General features: G+C 42.5%; 2 protein-coding genes across 2 annotated transcripts in view; one reads left to right on the top strand and one right to left on the bottom strand.

Annotated features, from left to right (window-relative positions):
• The window catches only part of LOC106817632 (RING finger protein nhl-1-like), a 24,872-nt gene extending 18,331 nt beyond the window's left edge, over positions 1 to 6,541 (bottom strand). Inside the window, exons 1-5 of the mRNA XM_014822317.1 lie at positions 6,344 to 6,541; positions 4,652 to 6,199; positions 4,247 to 4,283; positions 2,549 to 2,626; positions 2,086 to 2,091 (exon numbers count right to left, since the gene is read on the bottom strand). Of these exons, the coding sequence (XP_014677803.1) occupies positions 2,086 to 2,091; positions 2,549 to 2,626; positions 4,247 to 4,283; positions 4,652 to 5,990 (1,460 nt within the window). The 5' untranslated portion in view covers positions 5,991 to 6,199; positions 6,344 to 6,541. The remainder of the gene's footprint in view (positions 1 to 2,085; positions 2,092 to 2,548; positions 2,627 to 4,246; positions 4,284 to 4,651; positions 6,200 to 6,343) is intronic.
• A 3,959-nt stretch (positions 6,542 to 10,500) lies between these two features.
• LOC106817623 (mitogen-activated protein kinase kinase kinase MLT-like) lies at positions 10,501 to 23,899 on the top strand. The gene is made up of 22 exons (XM_014822306.1): positions 10,501 to 10,533; positions 11,155 to 11,307; positions 11,638 to 11,725; positions 12,391 to 12,513; positions 13,023 to 13,088; positions 13,595 to 13,623; positions 14,339 to 14,422; positions 14,624 to 14,677; positions 14,970 to 15,056; positions 15,238 to 15,312; positions 15,541 to 15,595; positions 15,881 to 15,932; positions 17,468 to 17,594; positions 17,700 to 17,775; positions 18,550 to 18,689; positions 18,929 to 18,991; positions 19,559 to 19,648; positions 20,346 to 20,474; positions 20,917 to 20,991; positions 21,245 to 21,485; positions 22,076 to 23,253; positions 23,566 to 23,899. Exons 2-21 carry the CDS (start codon positions 11,161 to 11,163, stop codon positions 23,224 to 23,226), a joined length of 2,952 nt encoding a protein of 983 aa, XP_014677792.1. The 5' UTR covers positions 10,501 to 10,533; positions 11,155 to 11,160; the 3' UTR covers positions 23,227 to 23,253; positions 23,566 to 23,899.
• The last annotated feature ends 756 nt before the right edge of the window (positions 23,900 to 24,655 follow it).

Genomic DNA, 24,655 nt, shown 5'->3' with positions numbered 1-24,655 from the left:
ACACACACACACACACACACACACACACACACACACACACACACACACACACACACCTTCCATAGGGATGTGGTAGCCATTCTTTCAGCTAAAAAAATATATCATTAGACTTTGGCTCGTCGAGCCCATTGCGATGCAATGCGTGACTTCTTAAAGATTTATCGACCTCAAAACTCTATTTCCAGCATCCCCATAACTATCTCTTACTACGACATCTCTTTTGAAAATTCTAATTTTTTCCTCGTGCTATTTCTTCATGGCCAATGACACTATAATCTAATCTTTCATTGGCGTCCAGTAAACTTGCATAATCGGTGCGTATAGGCAACCGTCGTGACTATCAAAATCGATTGATTTTTAGGCACAATAATTTTTTTGCCTAGATTTCTGAATTAACTTTCTACGAAGACGATCTTCATTAAAAATCTGTACGGTCTATTATTAAACGATGTTTGTGTCTGTAAATTCAAAATTACGACAGGCGCAGCGATGAGTGACGGAATTCAGACCTTTGTTCAAAAACAAGTTTTTATTCACTTGCCGGGCCAGAGTATTTTCGATAAAAAAAACACTTGACATATATTTTATATTGGCCGTTATATATCAGCAGGCTGTCACTGCGAACTTTACAGCACGCTTCTTTGATACTTTCTATTTTCGTCCTACAGGGTGAGGCATGGGCTTCACGCGTACATTACTATTGACTAACATTAGATAAACAAACAGGGCGCCAATGTCGACGAACGGTCGATAGAGAAGCTTAGCAACTCTTTTTTTATATTCGGAAAAACAAACAGCACAACGCGTGTTCCAATGAATACTTCATATGGAGGTAGAGAGCACCGACCGAACACATACGAGGGTGCGTCTGAAAAGGGCACTCCGTTACTCCGTACACAGCGATCAGACCAAACTGCATGCAGTGCCCCTTTATACACTCCGGATACCAGTGTCACAATCAAACTCCACGACAGATGGCGCTCTAGCTCTGGCTCAATTCTACGTATATTCTGAGTGTGGGAAGGAGGCGCTGCATGCAGTTTGTGCCACAATGCTAGCACTATTTTCAAAGTGGGCGGAGCTCCGGGAAAATCCAGCGAATGGAGATTCGTAAACAGCGTATGATTTGAAAAAGGTAATTGGGCGCACAATCCGCGTACTATTTCGTATCAATATTTTATCAAATTTTTCATGAAATAACGGTCGGATGAGCGCTATCTGTCTTGGAGTTTGGCCACAAGGTTAGTACTATTTTTCAAGTGGGTGTAGCTCCGGGGAAATCCAGCGAATGGCAATCCAACGGCCGCGAAGTCCCCGGCCGCCGAACAAAACATCAGAAATTTCTGTTTTGCATGTTTGTTGGTGGACAAATTTAAAAGTTTTAAGCTGAATACGCAAAAATTTCTCAAAGACAATATTCGAGAATTAGGTATATTGGCAAGCATCCGAAAATTTCATGATAAATATTAAATAAACACGTGAACTTAGTTTAGTAAACAGCGTAATTATTTGAAAGTAGTAAATGGGCGCACAATACGCGCACTATTTCGTATCACTATTTTATCAAATTTTTCATAAAATAATGGTAGGTTTTTTAATATCTTTGCAACTTTTATTAGTACAAATCTTATTACATAGGATACGAGTAACCTGGTCACTGTAAAACTTGTGGTAAAAAAGCGTTACATATAACGGAAAATCTACTTGTGGCAGTGGTGAATTGAGCCAGAGCAAGGGCGCCATCTGTCGTGGAGTTTGCGATCAGACCTGATTGGACAGTCGGTGTACTACCGCAGCAGCCATATTGTTTCCGGTATAAATCTGCACGCGAGCGCTACAAGCATGTGGGTAGATTGGTTCACACGGGAGAAACATAAGCAAGCGAGTTGTTCGAATAATCCCATGCTAGAGCGATTCTCTTCGCAATGTCCAATGGATACAGCTAGAACTAACTAGTCACAGGCCAAAACAGCAATTCCATAAACGGCATTGAAGATCCAATGCCTAATTATTATTTCCATCAACAATTAACTTACCTAAGGGGAAAATGGGTGAATACATGATCGTAGGTGAGTCTATTCTCACCACCGGCTGAAAAACAGAGCTCTATGTTACAAGCTGCCACCCCACAACACCCGCCTGCGTGGTTTCCGACATCTCACCAACACGACTCGTTTCAGATTCTCGCGTTCTCCATCCCCAGTTTTCCATCTAATTTGATTAATATGTCTTAACGTGAATGGCTAACGGTTTTAAAGCGATTCTACGTTTTGCGTAGATATGATATCGTAACCTTGGTAATAGGCATGATGCGATAACCTGAAACCTGGATTACGATATCGTGTCTGCGTTTTGCCACATGACGTGTAGCCGCTGGACGTAATGTACCTTAAGGAGGCAATGACACCAATGACAAACTAAGAGAGCTACACGGAAAACGGAGAAACGAGACACGAGACAGGCATGTCGGTGATGACGACGACGGAAAACCAGGCAGTGCGTGTGTATGTGTGCGTGACAGTACACTCTCGCACACGCGCACACACACCTGCTAGCAGTGGACGACTGCTCTTCATTGCTGGCTAGAGAAGCACGCCTTTGAGTCTGACCCGAGATAGCGGAGGACCTGTGGTTAGAACAAAATGCTCGCATTACACCTACTGCCTACTAGCCACGTGACGATGTCTCTATTTAACATCTCCTATTGAAGCCATTTCATCTTCGCCGGCGCCCTTAACTGCATGACTAGGCACATTCGCAACGCAGACATTCTCATAGGATGATGCATTGATTCATCGGACGTCTATTGCCCAGAAGATCCGTTAATTTAAATGTGAAAAAACCAAACCAATATAATACCGAATCAGAGGGCGAAATTTCTATAAACTACATTATTATCGAGTCGGTTTTTTGACGTATTTTCTTGTTAGAGTTCTATAAATATAGGTTAGGCGTATGTTTAGAAACATATCGTATAACATATCATAAACAGGCGCTAGTGGCGTCTAATGCACATGTTACGCGAAAATTAATCAATAAAGTGCGGTTGATTAATCAGAGCAGTAGATCGTCGGACGAATGTAGCATTAAAGCAACTTGGCGAAACATCACGGTGAAAATGCCGGAGGTTAGCTGCAGACAATAAGCACACGCTGGTAACACCCGTCGCAAAATAAGTCAGAGCGTAGAAAATCATTGCACGTGCACACACCCAACTTAATTGTGTGTTATATACTATCATCCATATCAGTAGCGTATTGGTAAAAATCGGCTAATTGAATTGGTTCATTCGTCTCGAACTAACATTAATTTCCTCGTCCATCCAACTGAAGGCGAATGACTATAATAACGTCACAAACAGACTCGTAAGTCAGACTCAAACAAAGACAGCGGAACTACACAGAAATATCTTAACAGTGTGGAGAATTTATGGCTCTATATATATATATATATATAGCTTTAACATTTTAGCGTGAACTTCGCACCACGCACTTCTACAGCATTGAAAAACAGCTTTTTTGAAGGAAGGAATACATTATGTACATTTTCCCCAAAACGCCAACTGCGTTAAATCACGCGTTGCGCCGCGTGCAGACAAACATACAACCACACAAAGCGCATTATAACAAAGTAGGTAACGAAGAATGTTAAAATCTTTCGAACAAAGTAAATTACGAACAGCCCAATTGGTGCATCACACTCCATGGATATTACCAAGAGTCTATAATAGAATATTTCCATAGTCCATAGTCTATTATGGACTTTTGATATTACTTGATAGGTGGGCCTAAATTATATCTGCATTTTCGGACATCCAAAATTTTATGGCCTTGCATGGAAATTTTGTGTGTACGGTTATAGGTACTGTGTAGAAGCAACACGTAACAAAAACATGAAGTGACGTATGCATGAGTGACGCGGCAACCTAGATCTAATATTGCCTTTATCTATTTTATAGATGCTATAGAATATTATAAAGTTATGAATGTAGATGACTGGCAGCATTAGTATTTCATAATAGGAAGAGCGATAATTTAGCCACGATCTTGCACTGTATCATACTGGGTTCCTTATTGTACGGTGTTCACGCTTCATCGAGCCTCGGATAAATTGGCGCATCGATTAAATAACATCTAATCATCATTGTTTTTGAAAAATATAGGCGTGAGAAGCAAAAGGCTCCGCTTGATTTTTCAATAATTTTATAACTAATTTTAGATTCATAAAATATATGCTTGTAACTTACCGGTCATCATCCCTGGATGGTGTACTCCTAGATGACGCTGAAAGGTAAAGCAATAATTGCAACAATGACCATAATATGTAAAACTAGAAACTAACATACAAAACAACAAAAGGTATATTATATGGGCGCGAAATAATCTATATTGTAATAGCAAACACCGCTACATAATGTACACAACTAATACAAAATTCAAAAAAGCACTGCAATAACAATCAACAAGTACGTATACTTGCTTACTAGCACGTATATGAGGGAAAATGTATTCTTACATTAATGCTCTAAAGTGCAAAACTTTCGTTAATAGAAAACAAAGTACAGAGGTGCCAATGAGCTATTTTTACGGGCATGAGCCAAAGCCGAGGCGCATCTGTCTGATTCCCATTACGAGAATAAGTGATGACTCACCGTCGTTCTGTAACCTGCTAAGATCGTCAACATTTGGCATCTGCCCGTATCTCATCATTATCGAGAGGGTTGAATCCGTCTGTCGTCGGCTCGGTGCTGGTTCCTCGGTCCGGGTGGAGCCGTAGCGGGTTCCGCTTCCGGTATCACCATCGTCGCGGTTGCTGCCGGCCCAGCTGTACCGACTACCGGTCGTAGTGGACTCGTTATCTCTATCGCGCTCTCTGTCGCGCATGTAACTGGACCGGTACGGCGACGTAGATCTCGTGCCCGTGCTGCGGTAGCTGCTTGTGTCGGCGATCGTGCTCGCCGGCGACTGGTGCACGTCTATCTGCGGGATAATCAGCTGCTGCGGTTGATTGAAAACGCGTCCGCCGACGACCTTGACGTCGCCGAACTTGTTCACCTGCTGGTGGAGGTCTTCGCCGTCGGCGACGAAGCGCACGCGCGCGTGGTTGTCCATGCAGTCGAGGCTCAGCTGTCGCACCGTCTCCAGGCTCTCGAGCAGGTCGCGTTTCAGGTTGGCCATGTCCTGATCGGTGATGTCGCTCTTTGGGTCGCGCACCTTCTCCTCGTAGGCGGCGACCAGATTCGTAATGTTGTCCTTCTCCTGCTGCAGGATGCCCATCTGCGACTGTACGATCGAGTTCTCCGAGCGCGAGACGTTCTCGACCTGCGAGACGAGCAGCTGGCCGCGGTCCTGCAGCTCCTTGGCGAGCTTCTTCACGAGGTCCTGTATCTCCTGCTTGATGCTGTCCAGGTTCTGCTTCTGGCGCGTCGTGTCGAGGTTCAGCGAGTCGATTGCCTCGACGAGTCGTGGCAGCGTGCGCTTCGCTTGGTTGAGCAGACGAACCGTCTCGCGCCGCAGCGTGTCGATGTGGCCCTTCTTGCAGTCGCCGCAGATCTTGCGGTCGCAGTGTCCGCACTTCGAGAGGCTCGCGTTCTCCTCGCAGTTGGCGCACTGGCCGTACTGCGCGAACTTCTCGATTATGTCAGCCATTTCTCCATCGGCGGGCGCCGGCAGAGCCAGCATCGCTGTGGGCAGCTCGAGGAACTTGCACAGCGTCAGATTGTTCGGGAAGTGGTCGAGGCCCTTGAAGGGTATGTGGTGCTCGGCACGACACTCCGGGCATTTCACCTGACGGCGCACGATATCCTCGCATCCTTCGAGACATTCGAAGCAGAACGTGTGCTGGCAGGGCAGCAACTTCGGGTTCCGGTAGCGGTCGAGGCAGATCGGACACATCAGAAGTGACTCCAACTGTTTCATGTGGTACGCATACTCGGCGTCCACCTCCGCGGGCGTGCTTGTCCCACTCATCGTTGCCGTTGTTTTCTCCATCTCTTGTTCTACTGGCACGGATTACCTATTGATAGTAGGCGCGATAGATATACGCGCCTGCTTGCTTCCGCACGTATTCTCCACGGATGCGGTACTCGCAAGAACGAATGCGCACAACTGTTCAAACTCCCGTCCAGCGTCTAGAACACGGTAGGTTGCGACCAGACTTCTTAGCTCGCCACACATGTGGATGGCAGACGCGTCGGCATCTGAAACATAGAGAGAGGGAGGCTGAGATAATATGCAACTAAATACACAACGGCAGTGCGCCGGCGCGTATATACACATCTACCAATCCGGGGTACAGTGTAAACTCGTGTACGCACTAGGGCTTCAAGTCACCGAGGACATACTCGAGAAAAATATACAGCTATAGCAGCACGGCGCGAGATGCATCCGCTCTCCTCTCCCTCTCTCGTGCTCTGTCTTCGGCTGACTGCTAGCTATACACTGATGCCGCCGGGTGCCGCGTGCGAAACTTTAAATAACTCGTGAGTAAATAGTGCTGCTGCCGCAGATGCTCAGTCAACTGTTACTGTGGCTCGGTATCAGTTTCAGCCTGCCTCCTCGGCAGCCAGCCCAGAACCGCCTCCGCACGCCGCCATCACATGACCCGTTTGCGTCACTGTGTGTGCGCGTGCGTGTGTGCGTGCGTGCGAGCGTGCGTGCGTGCGTGCGTGCGTGCGTGCGTGCGTGCGTGCGTGCGTGTGCCTGTGCGTGTGAGAGCGAGCGCGCGCACGCGCGTGAGTGTTTGTGTGGGCGGGCGAGTCCGTATATACGCGCCTGTATATGACTAGAAAGAGGCTTCGCTGCCGTCACAATAATGCCGTTTTCATTCTTTTAATTTCGCAACTTTAGATGGTGAGCCTCAAACTGCATGAAGAGCCGATATAGTAATGCCTCGAATAAAACTCAAATGATATTAACTTTACGCGGCGATGAATCGAGCAATTAATTTGACTATAGATAATATTGAAGAGTGTCATCACATTCTAAGTGAAATCAGATTATCATAAGACGAAAGGTAATACGTGTTGAGTCATTGTTTACTAACTTGAAATAAGCCATGGTGTCAAAAACCCACATACAGACAGCTGTATTCAGCAGAACAGCAGTATTCAGCAGAACAGCAGTATTCGGTCTGTCACATGAACTTGGGTTCAGAAACCTTGACTTTATGAGTGGGGGGGGGCTTCTAAGCTTTATGCCGAATAGGGAAAAAATTGTTAGAAACATTTCATGTCTATTTATAATTATAGACCTTTCGCGAATATTCGCGGGTTTTGTCGAGTTATTTCAGATCGGTGAAGCACGCCTATACGAACAGTTTATTAGTTTTTGGATTGAGGTGACTTTGCGCCAACTGCATAAATAAAGACAAGGCCTGGGAGTAATTTAATTTTACGCACCTCAGAACGTCCATCATTACAATCCAGCTTAATTCATATAATAAACTGATGTAATGGGACTGCGGGAAGTTATGCATTTTTTTGTGTAAGCAAAATGCATTTGCACCAGACACTGCATGTTTGTTGTGTCTACGAAGATCTCGTTATTTTTTAAGTAACGCGACTTTGCCCGAAATTATCAACGTTTTACGAAGATGACAGAGTTCCTGAGAAAAGAATGTATAGGGTTTCTAACATCCTAGATTCCAGGCAGCCATGTGTGCGAATATGCATTATAGTTGCTATAACCAATACAGCATAGCAAAAACACGCATGCATAGCCAGTTAAATTAATTAAAACATGTCACAAGTTGCGGTGTTATATTTTTGTATCACAGGAATGACATTTTTCATAATTACTCTAAGAATTTAAGAATTTACTTCATAAATCCCCAATCATTTCAAACGAGTCGAGCCGCGCTTTTGTACTTAAAACTGTAGGCCTATGATTATAACAAAAATTTTGTTCAAATTCAAATTTTCTAAATGATTTTTTGTACGAATTACTTTTTTTACGTATTATTTGCGCATATATAATATATATACATGTGATCATGCATTATTATTTCATCATTTTCACCTTCATCATAATTATTTAGGCCTATATCATTCCTATTCATCCTATTCTTCCTATTCATCATTCCTATGGATCTATATCAAGAGTTAATATTGACAAATTATTTGTCATTATTAACCCCTGATATATATATATATATATGTATATATATATATATATATAATATTATATACATATGCCTCTGGATTGCCCGCTGCACTGGCCTCGATCTGCACCGCCTACTCAAAAACTTATTTAGTTGTAAAACCGGACAAAAAGTACAAAAGGGCTCTGATTAAACCAACAACCAATTTTCATAGATTTGCAACTAATTTGCACGTGTGTTTTCTCAGTGTTCTACTTCTATACTGGAGGTGTTTTTTTTTTTTTTAATTCTCATAGTTTATTTGGCTCGATGTCGAGGATCGTGATATTCTATAGACTATATAGACTGGTACTCGGTCCCACCTCTCGGCTTAGTTACCCATCCATCGAGTAACCATAGATATAAACAAGTTACAACTTACAACACATGTTGTATATATTATCTATGCATAGATATATACAACACATATATATGTGTATGTTGTACACATATACATCTGTGTACAATCTGTGTACATCTGTACATATACAGTAACACACATACACATGTTGTATATATCTATGATCTATGGAGTAACTAAGCCGAGAGGTGGGTACCAGTCTATAGACTATATGGCGTAGTGCGGGTCATAGTTCCATTTGACCCGGAAGCATATTACTCTTAGCCAAAAGCATATCCGGTGAGTAAGCAAGAGTTGTTATTTTCCGTACCGTGGACGACAGCGCCTGTATACTGTGCACATCACATGCACACTGTCCTTAGAGCACGGATGGTGTCATCAACAAGAACAATATTTAAATATAGGTAATGTAGTAATAATATACATATCAGTTGCAGTCCTTTAGAGTATGAAGAATCTTCTTTATGAATTATATTAGTGATCTACCTAGGTCCGACTCTAGGCTTATCCGAGTTGTCGTATCCACACTACAGGCACTTGGACCGTTTCAATAATAAAATGATGGTTAATAAATACGCAGTGGCTGGAGGTACGCCAGCCGTCGGTCGTTCAAGCCCCTTTTTGTCGTTAGGGTTAGGGTTAGGGTTAGGATTAGGGTTAGGGTTAGGTTTAGGGTTATGGTTAGGGTTAGGTTTAGGGTTAAGGTTAGGGTTAGGTTTAGGGTTATGGTTAGGGTTAGGTTTAGGGTTAAGGTTAGGGTTCTAGCTCATCTAAACTCTCAAATCGTGAATTTATTTCCCAAGGCGTTATTTCGAAATAATCTCGCCACCGCCGCCATCTTTGTCTCGTTAAGTATGAAAGCCAATGGACTGGCGTACCCGTAGCCTCGAGACATTAAGATACGCCTGGCGTACCCGTAGCCACTGCCTAATAAATACAACTTGTCAGTACTACTACTAGACCTCCCGGCGAGTAGGGTCGCTTCAACGCATTTTTTTCGACACTTCCTGTTAACTCACATCATGTTGCAAGAGTTGGAGCGAGAATCTGCCGGTGACTTCGTGGGGTTCATGCGGATGGAGTCTGGCATGTTTCACGAGCTGTTGCTGAGTGTCGCCCCTCGCATCACCAAGGGCCAACTGCTAGTTTTCTTCTTGAGAGGCATCCTGGATACTAACTTTGATTAAATGAAGTGACAAATGTCAAAAATTTGGGCAGAACTTCGATGTATCCACTGGAAAATCTCTGCAGCAAATGGTAGGCAACAGACCGGGCCTCGTTATATAGTCGGGAGACGGACGCGCGAGTGACCCACGAGTGACCCACGGGTGACTCACGAGTGACCCACGAATGACCTACGACTGTTGTGCACCAGTCGCACGACTGTAGCATGTGCATCCCACGAGTGAACCACGACCTGTTCACGTAAAAAACAGCCCCCCGACAATGCCCGACAACTCACGACTGACGCACGACTGACTTGCGACACACCCACGACATATCTTTTTTTTCTGTCGCGTCCCCATCGCCAAACCATCTTTGATGTGTCGTAGCACTTGTGACCACTCGAAATACATTTCGGGCGTGTTGCAAGATCTGGCCTTGACAAATATTTTATGAGTCCATCACGACAAAATTTCGTGCGATCTGTTGTGACCGGGGCTTTAGTGGTGTATCAGTCTACATCTATCATGTGAACAGTGAGAGTCCCATCTACGTTATCCGAGCACGTGGTATGCACTCCCAGTCTCTGATTATACCATCTCTCTATCTGTGCATGGGTCATGATGAGAGAATAGGGGACAGGCATCATGTCAGCACACTGTAATTGTAAAGCTGGGCTTGGTGAATTCTGCTCACATGTTGCCTCGGTGCTATTTTATTTAGAGTATGCTGCAAGTGCAAGAGAAATCACCACCCCCACTCAAACAGCTGCCTACTGGATGCTGGCGATATATGTATATAAGTGTAAATGTGTAGCGGCGTGCGGTGTACCTGTGTGTTGCAGAGGAGCATTTGACCGACATTTACAGGTAATTATCGGCAATACAAGGCGAAAGAGAGTAGAGAAACATTGGTAGTAAATACATTTTGTGTTTATTCAGCATTGCTTTTTTATTGAAAATGCTCCAAACGTCTGTGGTCCGCCTGGTCTCTCGTCACTTTACCTTGTGTTCTGATCACGCTAGGCAGCCTAAAAAAGCTGTGTGGCTCTCTCTGATACCGATTGCTGCAGTTGACAACACCGCAGGAAAGCGGCGTTGTGATGGATTTGCTTAATAGGCGAATAAAATGAGCAGAGGTGCGCTGCTCAATGTACTTGTACCATGCCTGAGCTGGTTTCTGTAATCGTCATGGCCGGCGGCATTGAATTGTGGGTAATATGAAAAATTGCAGAACCCTCTATACATTTACTGATATAGTGATTTTCAGCACTACGAATTCTATATTAATTGCAGTTGTGTGAAAATTTAATAGCAGTTCTTAGCGATCTCCAGCTAGCTGAGTAAACTCCTTCTTTACACTCGATCGTGAGCTGACACAGGAGTGTAAAAGTGCAAACAATTTTTAACAAATCTATAAACAATACATTGAAACTTATCTAACCTACCTAACAGCGTTACATTACTAATGATTCCTTGTATCAACCACAGGCAGAGATGACAGGTTTGATAGAGATTCCATTTCTCGATTTGGAATTCTATGAGAAACTTGGAGGTGGTGCATATGGAAGTGTCTATAGAACACTATGGAAGTCTAGGAATCTTATTGTTGCTGCAAAAAGGCTGCTCGTTCTGGAGAATGAGGTGAATTCAGATGGATGAGATCTGTCTATTGAAGTACAGAATTTAATGAAACATATCAACTGGTGACATTTCAATATGTCATATTACAATATTTTATTAAGCTATGTAGCGTGACACAGACATTTATAAATGCATATTAGCAACACTGGTATCATTTAACTATAAACTAGATACAAGATACAGAAGTTTATATGGTAAATATTAAGTGAGATATTGGGTTTATTTATCTGCACTACTGCAACTCAACTGTATGACACTGAAAAATACATGTCTTTTCATTGTTTTCCTCTTGCTAGAATTTGAAGCTATTATATTTATTTTCATTTACAGGCCAATGTTTTAAGCTCACTAAGTCACAAAAATATAGTGAAATTCTTAGGAGCAATGACAAAGGAACCCAATTACTATCTTGTAACAGGTAAGTTCAAAAAGACTTTTTTGCTACTAACCTGTAAAATTATTGTGAAAGAGGTATATATGGTCACTAACCTCTGTGATAACTAGCATATCCTGCACATTCAAAATCATGCATTGTGCTTATTATCATATCCTAAGTGATGGTGGTACAATAAATTATTGGTTTTTGCATTAAAAAGTCAATCAACTAGAAATTGTGTTTAGCTACGCATCACTAATTATTTATTCAACACTATATATTGTACAGATTTGTAAACAAATGCAGAAATACATATAATGTGCAAGAACTTGTATTTATATGACCACCGGATTTATGTGAATCTTGTCAGTCTGGTGTAAAGCTTGTAAAACCTTAAATCGTTTTCACAAGTAGTCATGTGCTAATAAGCCTGTCATTAGTCATTTATGAGTTATGATTGACTTAATTGATTCAATCATCATATGTACATAATTCTTCAAAGCTATGTTGGTTTACGAGTTGTTGTCAGTATTGAAGTTGATATTCTCTATGTCAGAGATATATATGCAGAGCAATCTGTTAGAAAATTGTGGTGCACCATGGGCAATATAATCATTAGGATTGTATAAAAATATAAAAATATATATTGGTTTAGTATCAAACATAAGATGTGAAAATGCATTTTGATTTTTGTTTACTTTTCATAGAGTATGCAGAGAATGGCTGCCTGTATGATTATCTACGAGGCTCAGATGACAATGGAAATGAATTCGCCAGACATCCTCTTGACTTTCAGCAAATACTCAAGTGGGCTCGAGAAATTGCATTAGGTAGGCATGCTGATATTGCCATTACTCTTAGGTTGAACTTGCAACAGTCTTGACTGCATAAGTCTGTAACCACTTCAACCCCTTAGTAATATTAGTCCTTGATCTAATGAGCACAGGTTAACTCAGCATGTGTTTTTGTTGTAACATTCGTTTGCTATGTTTGCCAGTTTGGTTGGACACCTAAATTGTCTGGTGCATGATAGGTATCTATTTAGTCATCTGTTCGGCAAACGTGTCAAGCATCACCCCTCCCCCTCCGAGCCACGTAGTGTGTTTATCAGCAAACATACTTGGCCAGGAAGTCCCGTGTTTGAATCTCTGTTGGTGCGTAGAACCTTCCACGTATGTTGGCATAGGTCGTGAACTGTTGGGGAAGAAATATATATTTAGGGTATCATAACCCAGTTGTTTACGTTCTCGCCCATAAATCGTGGATCACCATTGCGACCATGGTTGCACTTTGTTTGTCCATCGCACACGAACACATCGGTTTTATATTGAATACACAGGTATTAACTACCTCCACACAGAGGCACCAGTGCGAGTCATCCATAGAGATCTGAAGTCTAAAAATGGTATGTGCTTTATTGTATGAGGAGACATAGCCAGTACCAAAGTGGAATATTGCATACAAGTAGAATTGTTTATTTTTCGAGCAGGTGTAATTATCCTTCAATAAAGTTATGGCAAAAATGATCTTTTCAGATTGCCAGTGGAGTGTAATTTCTCATAATTTCAATCATTTCTAATTAGGTAGTGTGCAATAAATAACCTACATGCATTGCCCTGATTACCTTCACACATCTCCTGCTTGTGTGTTTGTGGTTTACAATGTACGATGCCGGATATCTCATAACACACTTTGTGTGCTATTTTATTGTGACCGTTTTCTACAACTCGGGGGGGGGGGGTTATGCAGCTGTTTCTATCATGATGTCCGACAATGGTGTCTGGAGATCACTGTGAAAATTGGGTGCTTTTTATGTTCACTGTGACTTATTTTGACTGCAGAACTATTACGTCTATCCCTGTAACGTCTATATACGATCTATAACTTCTATAACAATGATTTCTGTTTCAGTTGTACTGAGCATCGATATGAAATGCAAGGTAGGCATTTCTAAATCCATAATAATAGCTTGAAATGGAAGTTAGCACAATTATTCATATGAAACAGGTTAATTTTAATAGAGTTAAAGTAACATTGCAGCTACTGGTTTTATCGTGTAAAGTATTTTCGTTGTGTTAGTTGCACTCTTCCGGTGATGCATTTGGTTGCGGTAAGCAGTAGGAGCTATGGAGGGAAATCATGGTGTGGCACATCAATATAGACTCATTAGGTTACCATGTGTACAGTAAAGTAAAACATGATGTTCTGGTTGGAAAGTTCAGAAGTGGTTAATCATGAGTGTCACTTAGGAATTCAGTGATGACATTGAGTATTTAAAGACCTCGTTTGGCACAGTTTATTTTGAGCTAATATCGATATTACCTTTATTTTTACCTGTTATTTGTCAATCAGATAACTTTTATCAAATTTCTAAGAGTGTTGGTCAATGTTATTATTGCTATGCTTGACTTGATTGGCTAGAGGTTATTCGTAATCAAACAAGTGGCCACTTTTTATTACACTACAGCTAGGTGTAATGCCATTAAATGCTACAATGAAAAGAGTGGTCTCTTGCATTGTCTGTAATCAAACTGTTATTTTGTATATTATCTATTGCATGAATATATGGATGTAATATGTTTATGTACATGTGTTTATTCTGATGGTTATAGGATATATGTGCTAGTAAATTTATACTTATAAACTTGATTGCAGATATGTGATTTTGGGGCCAGTCGTTTTGTGATGAATACAACCAAGATGTCATGGGCTGGGACAATACCTTGGATGGCCCCAGAGGTAAGCAGAATATGAACATTGCACGTAACATATACACACTACAGTCTACAGCTACACAGTGGTTAGAGTGTTAATTTGTATGTGACAGAGTCGGTTGTTCGTCTCTGTAATTTCTTACTGAAAATGATATCACGAGCTTCTTTTCTTATGTAAACTGTATTTGATGTTCATGTATATTTTACAAGCTGTATTTTCTGGCAGGTGATACAGAGTCTGCCAGTATCTGAGGGCTGTGATGCATGGTCGTATGGTGTTGTAAGTATTATTTCAACTGTTCAATTTAACCGAATGGTGTGTTAATTCATACCAAGTCTTGGTAGCCATTGTAAGCGCGCTTACAATGGCTACCAGAAACAGCACCGCACACAGAAAAACTGATCATTGTTTGCATGTAACTATAATTATGCTCATTGTAGTTCATGAAATTTTATTATGAATCATGGTAGTGATTGGGTTAATTATTAAATTCTCCAAGCATTGCAGACACGTTGAGCCTTTTCAGTTATTCGTCAGGTATATTTATGTGAGTGTTTGGTAACGTTTTCAGGTATTATGGGAATTGCTCACGCGTGAGATCCCATTTGAGAACTTGGAGGGCTTCCGAGTGTTCTGGGTGGTCGTCCAAGATGGAGGGGTGAATGCAATTAAATTTATATTTAGTTGCCAAAATCGATGCTTTCGTAAGAATACAAATATACAAGTATTATAAGTGTTGTCTGTGAGGTCACGGTCAATTTTGCTAGCATGCCTTTTTAGGCAAACCTTGTCAGTATGTGAAGTTTCATGTGGTGTAAATATCATCACTTTTATTGCAGAGGTTGATGATTCCCACTACGTGCCCACCGAGCTTTGCAAAATTAATGAAATGGTGCTGGGAAACAGATCCAAAGGTTAGTCATCTTAATCTATTTATAGTTACGTTTATATTTAGATTGTAGATCAAGATGTAAAGGATGATTTTGTTTAGAATCAATGTAGCATCTACATACTAACTGCGCTTAATTTGCACTTGACACGCAACATACTTGTGTCTTAGATGTAAGCAGATATAGCTAATTAACTTATAATAATTAACTATTTTGATACAATCATTAGTTAATAATTAATATTAATTTCAGAAAAGACCCACGTTCCGTCAGATCTTGCTGAGTTTGGATCACATGAGAGGCGATCGTAAGAGTGTTGTTTTTTCATTTATATTTTTATCAGCATCTCGTTATTGAGGCTATAGCTCATCTGCAATTAATTACAAGTAGTTGCTACAGTACACTTGTAAATCTTAAGTAAAAATAAAATGCACTACTTGCATGCTGCAAATCTTGTTTATGCATGCGAATTTTGTATCATTGTCTAGGTATGTCAGTATGTAAGGAAGATGTGGTTTTTGAGATTGGTGTATGTCAATGAAGCAATGTGATAATAGAGCTAGTAGTAATGTAGTTAATGATTTTGTTTCAGCTGCTCTTGCTGTATTGACAAATTCATTCCTGGAGAATAAGAAGGAGTGGAAGTAAGTATGGGCTAGGAAAAATATGCATAGTTGTGAATACAGTACTCCTTGAGATGCTATATGATGTAATGAATTGAAAATCAATCTGTGTTATTAAGGATAATCTCCACCTTTTGCGCGGGTATTGCTCTAATGAAGATTAAATGTTTATTGATGAATGAATCGAATCAATCACTTGTTTTATTTAAAGAGGAGATATATATATATATCTCTATGCTCAAGCCAAAAAATTTCATTACATTTCCAGCACCAAATTATGTTACCACACAAATTTTGAATTTTTATGTAAAAATGCTATTTTGGATATTTCTCAATTACCAGAAAGAGTGAGGATACAAAATTTTCGCCAAATGTTAAGCACAATATGTACCAAAAATGGGCATCAGGATTTAAGTTTTATGTTTACCGATAAAAATGAAAAAAACTGCCTAAATGGAACTGCCCTGCCTGAACGTATTTGAAATATCTACTGTTAGTACTTACTGTGACATATCCATGACTAACTGCAACCACTAAATTGATTAAATCTTCTATGCACCTTGATAAATTGTACGAAATTCCCACACACCATGATTCGAAACGCGCCAAAAACGCCTACTGCATGACGTCACAAATCTGCATGTCAACAAACGCATGCCTAAATGCAAGGTGTGTAACTAGGGGAACAGGGCTATTTTCGGTGCACAGCAATTTCAACTATTACTGTAGAAGACAGCTGTAGATGCTGAATGATACCTGATGGTAATAGCCTAGTGAGTACCGTGAAAATTCTGGTTGTATCTTGTCTCTGACGTGATCATGACGTCAGCCGCGGCTCACTACACATGTACGCGGGCAATCAAAACGCTCTCTGGAAGTTCACATGTACCGTTATATGGAGAAATGAGCATGTACAGAGGCGGCACATAGTGTTAGCCATCGAATAAAGTTGAAAATGAAAAATCGGTAACATTTTGCCTAAAACCTTGAGAGTATATCCTTAAGTGCTACTTGTGTGTTTGTCATAGTGCTTTTTGGCAGAAACAAGCTGTAATTTTTGCTTTGGCTAGAAATTTGATAGAAACTGTGCTGCCATCTTGTGGTAAGCAAAGACTGTTATATTCTTGAGAGGGTTGTCTAACCATTACTGCTACATTACATCTTGAACTGATGACATGTGTTTAGCTGATCAACTATTTATGATTTCATGACCTTTCGTATCTGTCAATTGATCCATTTTTATGTTAACGTTAAACTTTACATTTTACAGTCTTGTATGAAATGCATTTGCTTCCATACTTATAAGATAATGAATCCACTCGGAGCCCTTTTCTCGAGGTCAAAAAAGTCACCGGACAGCTCCTGTCTTACTAGCAGAAAGGAAATTTCACACTTATTCTAATAAGTTTTTGTAATGAATGGATGGTTGCTAATCCCTTTCTATAATCTTGATCTGACTCGTTGAGATAAGATTTTAAAAAAGTGTGTTGAGTCGATTGTCAATGTTTCATAGTCGTTACCAACTTCATGCTACCCTTTCTTTTGCTGCATCACAGAGATGAGATTGAGTTGAAGCTGGAAGAATTGAAGCATGTTGAACACAACCTGAAGAACAAAGAAGAAGAGCTACATCATAGAGAGAACAAGATACGCGAATTCCAGAGCAACTACTACAAAAGAAAAGTGAGCAACGGATGCTAATAAATGCATTGCCTCATTTCTCCCAATTATACCATTAAATTATGTGGTGAGAATGTTATGCTTATCTGCCATTAATTGAAATTGCAGGTAGACCCTACTAACGTCAACACATGGGAAGAGGATGACGTGGTATCATGGGTAAATCAGTTGGATTGTCAGGACGGTACGTTTAGATCATCCACTTGTGTCTTGAAATATTTTATGCGGGTGGGGGGGTGATACGCCCATTTACACTGAGCATGTTTGTTTTTGATGGTTGGATCAACCATAATCAATAGACTTGTGGGTTTGCGTAAGTAAATCATTGGAATTGCGTGAATTATTAATCTTCCTGTTCAGGCAGATTTGATGGGATTCACTATAGGGCACGTGTGGTCATGTAATCAGCACATCAGTGCTCACTGCTGCTGAGAGGGTCTATGTCCCCCAGGGTACTGCTGGAACGTACCCTGGTACTATCTAATATGCCGGACCGTACATCGCCTACTCCACTAACAAGTTTAGAGGAGTCGCCTACTCCCTAACCCTAACCCTAACCCTAACCCTAACTCTAACCCTAACCCTAGCCCTAATCCTAATCCTAACCCTAACCATATCAGATAGTTACCAGGGTACGTTCTGGTATACCGGACCGTACCCAAGGTACGTTCCGGCAGTACCCTGGGGGACATAGACCCTATGAGCCTCACTGCTAGTTCTGAAACATCCAGTGACGTGTCATGAGTGACATGTCACCAGCTTGAGGAATGTTTGCACTTCTTTAGATAGATCAGGGTCAACTTATCTGGTTTGGATGACCACTCTTTGATATGTTGTCCAGGACCGATTTGCTGGCACTGCTATCAATTTAGATAGAAACTAATGGGCATAATGATTTTATCCTATAAATATATTTTTACTGAGCTGGGGAGCTCTGTTCTTTCTTCTTATCCCACAGCCACGCGACAGCGAGATCTGGGACAGTACAGCTCACTATTCAAAGTCAACAATATCGTGGGAAAGATGTTGTTAAAACTCAGCGAGGAAGATTTCAGGAGAATGGGCATCACGTCTTTGGGACATCTCTCTGAATTCCAGGTGCGAGGCAGAGATTTCATATGCAAATTAAGGATATGTCATTGAATCGTTAATGTTAGAAGAAAAGAGGAAAATATAATGATAGGGAATAGAGATACAAAATCTTGACATTGCTTATAACTGCCGTTATTTTGATTGTGGTTAAGACCATTAGTGTAGATATCATTAGCATATGTTAAAGGGTTCCAATGATAGCAGAATTTGTGTTCATGCGTTTTTTCTGTTCTTTGTATGTACAGGAAGAAATTGGTGCTCTTCGGTTACAAAACGAGAGTCTCCAACATTTCCCTCCGTTAGCGAGGGTGAGTATATTGCACTCTCTTCTTCAGTCTTGCTATGTGTGTTCCCTATTGGGTATATTATGAACCTGCCGGATCATCGCCATAAAACCTCTTTAATTACATGCAAAATCATTCAGCCGTAGGTACAGATACATCATACACTGTTTAGATAGCTCGCTCAAAATCAAATGACTTTAATAACCAATCGGTTAATCAGTAGACCTACCCACTTCCAAGCCTTGTGATAAAAACTATAATCTTCAGCAAACGTCGGCATGATGCACTCTGTTATATACACATAGCAATGCAGTACATGTTTCTTCATTCAAGCCTGCACTCTATAATGATATGTTGGACTGATGCTGACCCATGAGTTAACTATAATGTAGAAATTCTACTAGGAATTTCTTGTCGTGGTAATGACCGGCCCCACAGATCACAAACAGGACTCGGCTGTGCTCAACATCATACAAAGTGGCGGAGGGAATTCGCAAACCAAGCGAGGCAGTGACTAGCAAAAGCAATGTGAGAAACGATTGCAGGGCGTTTGATGTGAAGGCGATTATAATAGATGGCGCATTTTTTTAGACACGTAAAATATCGTCCGTCCCGTCTTCTACCGCAAAGAGCATCGTATTGATCTTCAGCTGCTGCCTCCGTGTTGGATTGGGACCCGATGTGAGTATCACCACCACATATCAATCTCTAAGCTTTAGTAAGGGCTTGAATTTCACGACGGCACTAATGCTGTCTGCCGTGTTTATCCTTACTTGCCATGGTGCCTTGGAAATTGGACAGTGTCCACGGCATTAAACCACTACTGGTGCTGCCCTACCTGGTTTTCTCTACTCGTACACTCTCCGTAAATTGTGTTAAGTATGTATACCACTCGGCTCTACATGAATTTGACCACCTTAATTTTACGTGTGTAGTATAATGCTATCCTCTGAATGAGCTAGTTTTGAGGAGCCACAAATATGGCCATAGTGTTATTTGTTATTTATTATTATTATTATTATTATACCCATTTTATTATTTGTTGTTGTGGGTGGTGCTTGTGATAGTTATTAATCAGAGTTTTTTTATGGAGCAGACTCTAATTGATAAACGGGACAAATACATGTAATTAGGATACAGGAATGGTGAACAGCGACAGAGCTTGGTAAACCCCAGAAGCTTTCAGAGATTGCAACATTCTTTACCCTGCCATGCCACCCATTTATAATAAGTTTTATAAAACATTGAGAATAAATCCACATTGTACTCATCTACATGCAAAGACAGTAAAGTTAAGGACTACTTCAGTGGAAAAATACACTTGATCCCATCCGTACAATTTACGTTTCCTGCTTCGCCTCAAATTTTCTGTGTGAAGAACCACAAATGGAAGATGTCTCTCGACGTTGACGAAGACGACAGTGATCTCTCACCAGCAGTATCGTGCATCAAAGATGTGCTGTTCGTCTGCAAGTTCCCGCCTTACACCGTGTACAGGTCTACTCAGGTACGCACGCGACTGTTTACCCAGGTGTCCGTATCTGCCGTTGACGTGCTTCAGGCTTCAGTAAATCAGCCACAGATTATCTGCAACTTTGAGAAGAGTCACCCTTTTCATATTTATTTGTGTGGTGTGGAAACTAGGTTATTTTGCAAAAAAACATGTAAACTATATTATGAACTGCAAACATACTCTAAACTAAACTATTGCTAAATTATATCGACATGTATTGCTAAGACCTTAGCAAGTATATTTTCCCATGTAGCAGCGCAGTTATGTAATTTATTATGTGATCTGTGAAGATGCAATCTGTCATCATGTAGATGTATATATTTTACAGGCATAAGTAGATTAGGTTACTTTACATAGTCACTAGCTATCGATTTTTTCTATAGCATTGCCACAGCATTTGCAGGGCAAAATCAAATGGCTGTGCAACTTTTTTTAGAGTCCCTACGTAATGGAAAAGTGGGGTGTTGGACTTGCAGAAGACAAGGAAATTGAATGCATTGTGAATTATGAGGTATGGTCATCAAGCAAAAATCGTGTACGCAAGTGTCCTATATACAAGTTGCAATTTAATTTACCACCAAAATCCCTCTACTGTATGTAACATGCTGTATTGTTGACATGGTTGATGTATATATTTACCGATTTTTTCAATGTGTCTGATACTCGTGCAGTGAATTGAACAGTCGACTTTTCGAGTTTTTGAGCTGCAGATTTTGATAGTACCCCAATATTAGTGCTATGTAGGAGAAATTTTTTAACAACAGGACAAGGTGAAGAAGCCGCGTAACACGAAGCAGATGTTCGCGGTGGCGGCGGGCGAGCCGCAGCCGTACATCCAGCCCCTGCAGCGCTCCGTCTGTCTCACCATGCAGAGCGTCACGTCAAACGTCGACGTCAACGGTGGCTCGGCGACGGTGTTGTCCGTGTTCACGCGCGAGTCGACGGCGCCCGAGCTCTCGGGCGTGTGGAGAAACCGAGCGAAGGATCACAGCCTTGTCATCAAGGGTGAGGGTTCGTGACGCGCGCTTCACCAACTGTACGCGGGCAAAAACTAGTCGCATCGCCGGTCCAATTCGTCGAAATTATGTCATCTATTTACGAGGATGTACAGTGGCATGCACTGTGAGATTCGTTAGGGGGCAACAATATGTTGGTGCTTTTTATCACGGAGGAAGAAACTGGTTCTTTCGTACTTTCGGAGCAGTATTATGAAATTGGACGAACATATCGCGATTAGTTGAGTTGTTATGCTGGCAGTGGTGCGTACATTGTCACGACATGGTACAGAACACCAAAGAACATACAATTTGTTAAATTGCAAATTAACTTTGTCGGAATTAAATTGTTTACTTGTGAGATAATATAATTGGATGATTTTATCATGGAGAAGGAAACTGGTTCATTCGGCTTTACTTTGTTAGGTGCCCCCTCCCCCCTTCGGGTAGAAGAGGGTTAACCGATCGCCGGCAACGTTCTATTGTTTTGGCCTCGCCTCTACTACTTCGAATCAAAGGGTGTTAGCAAACGGTTGGCATCGTCACTCCGACTGATCAAGTCGAATCATATTAAGTAATCATCTTGTTCTTTTATTTCAGCCTCGCCGCTCCTCGCCCGCCGCAACCAATCAATGGTGAGCAAGCGGTCGGCTACATCGCCCAACCTCACCGTGCCGCACCTCGACATCGCCACGGCAACCGGGACGTCTCCCGCGGCGAAGCCCCGTCAGGAGGTGTCCTTCACCCTCAGCTCGGAGGACGACGAGACGGACAGTCCGGCCGTTGCCGACTGGCTGGACGATCACTTTACAAGCGGAGGCAGGCCGCCGCCGCCGAGACTCCAGCGTCCGAAGAGCGCGAGGGATGTCGCTCCGAGACCGGTGGCGCCGGCGCGCAAGCTCTCGGTGCCCGCGGTGGTGGCCGCCACGATGCCGGCGGGCCCCCAGAGGGCGCCGTCGGACGACTCGAAGGACACGCTGACCGGCGGTGACGAGACGCTGCGCGAGTATCGCGCGCGATTGTGCTGCGTCGCCGTGCAGACTGACGCGGCCGCGTCGCCGGCGGCGGCGGTGTCGCGGCCGCGCGGAGGCGCCGGCGACGGGGCGCGGCGGGGGAAGACGCGGCAGAGACACGCGGAGCCCAGGCGCAGCAAGAGCGAGCAGCACGCCGAGTCGTCGTCGCCGTGGCGACACCGCGACGTGCCGCATCGCTCGACCAGTGACGAGCCGCAGCACCCGAGGAAGTACCCGTCGCCGCGGGCAACGCAGTCGCCGCGGGCAACGCAGTCGCCGCGGGCAACGCGATCGCCGCGCGAGAGCCGCGGCACGCCAAGCGTCCCTGAGGAACCGTCATGGCCGCCGCAAGTTGCCGACGACACGCTACACGTCCCAAACTGCAACGGTTCGTCGAGGTCAGCACAGGGTGACGTATGCGCGTTGGTGAACGACCTCGCGAGAAGCTCGCAGCCAGACCGGCACCACCACGCCGCGAAGCATCAGCACACTGCGGCGGCGGGCACAGGCACGGGAAGGCGGCAGGCGCACGAGAATCCGCACGACCACCCCGCGCACTACCGCCGCCGTGCGCAGCGCACGCTGTCGGGAAACTACAGCGGGCAGACGGTTGTCTCCGTGTCGCGCAAGGGTGCGTTCGGCCTCGGCGGCTGCAGCATGAACAGCATCGGAATCTACGGTGGCTGCGCCAAGTGGAAGCGCAAGACGTCGGACGCGAGCTGTGACCCGGAGGATTGACTTGACGCGTGCGCGGTCGCGTGGGAGGTAGGTGCCATTCATCTTGGCCTGTGCACCTCGTTTCGTGTCGGTGTTCGGCACACGATGGAACTTTTATTGTTGTGATCGAACGGTGTTTTGGAGGGTTTTGCAACACGATTAATGGTGGAATTCATTTCTGCATTTGCAAATCTTACACTGAATGCGAAAACACTGTGGAATGAGACTCACATGCTAAAGCATTTGTATATGCTATAACAAGTTCGCGGCGAAAGCTCACTGGACCTATTACTGCATTATTTCTAAATATTTTGCTTTTTTTCTATGTGATGTGATTTAATAGGCTGCATTTTTCTGCAGATCGTCTGATGATTGACAAGTGTTAAAAGAACTTGGGATGCATGCAGCTCAGTAATGCAACGGAGTCCATGTGTTTATGAGCAGAACATGTCCTCTGTTATACATGCGATGGGGATTGTGCATCCTTATATTACAGAGGCACACCAGATTCGACCTAATTTCGCATTAAATATGCAAAACAGCAGGAGGTTGCACCTAATTTACGGTCGGTACATTTACGGTCTGTTCTCAGGGCAACGAATACCTCATTCTAACCGGGTTTTTTGGTCAGTTATCTATATATGCCTTGTACGTGTTTACCCAAGTACAGGATAACACATATAATAGGAATATATACAATTAGCCCGGCAGATTTGTGAATGAATTGTGATTTTTATGATACAAGCATGAGTTTTGGCACACTGTTAGAGCATGCCCTAAGGAAAATTTTTGGCTATAGGGCCATCGCATATTTGTCCCATGGCAACAATGGCGGCCATTTTCCAAGATGGCCACCATCCAAATTCATTATCCTTCATTTTCAGCTAATATTCAACATAGAAACATAATCTTGGTGTCTAAACCAACATTATCGGGGTCAAGGAACACATTGCAATCAAAATCATTATCGGTCCGAGGCCGCCATCTTGAATTTCAAAATGGCCGCCATTCAAATCCATTATCATTTAATATTTCAGCAAATATTCAACATAGAAACATGATGTTTGTGTCTAAACCAACATTATCGGGGTCACACATTGCAATCAAAATCATTATCGGTCAGAGGCCGCCATCTTGAATTTCAAAATGGCCGCTATTCAAATCCATTATCATTTAATATTTCAGCAAATATTCAACATAGAAACATGATGTTTGTGTCTAAACCAACATTATCGGGGTCACACATGGCAATCAAAATCATTATCGGTCAGAGGCCGCCATCTTGAATTTCAAAATGGCCGCTATTCAAATCCATTATCATTTAATATTTCAGCAAATATTCAACATAGAAACATGATGTTTGTGTCTAAACCAACATTATCGGGGTCACACATGGCAATCAAAATCATTATCGGTCAGAGGCCGCCATCTTGAATTTCAAAATGGCCGC

The sequence above is a fragment of the Priapulus caudatus genome, unplaced genomic scaffold (assembly GCF_000485595.1).
Source record: "Priapulus caudatus unplaced genomic scaffold, Priapulus_caudatus-5.0.1 Scaffold35, whole genome shotgun sequence".
Classification (NCBI taxonomy): Eukaryota; Metazoa; Priapulida; class Priapulimorpha; order Priapulimorphida; family Priapulidae; genus Priapulus; species Priapulus caudatus.
The sequence above is the reverse complement of the archived record's forward strand: the minus strand, read 5'-3'. Positions and strand labels throughout refer to the sequence as shown.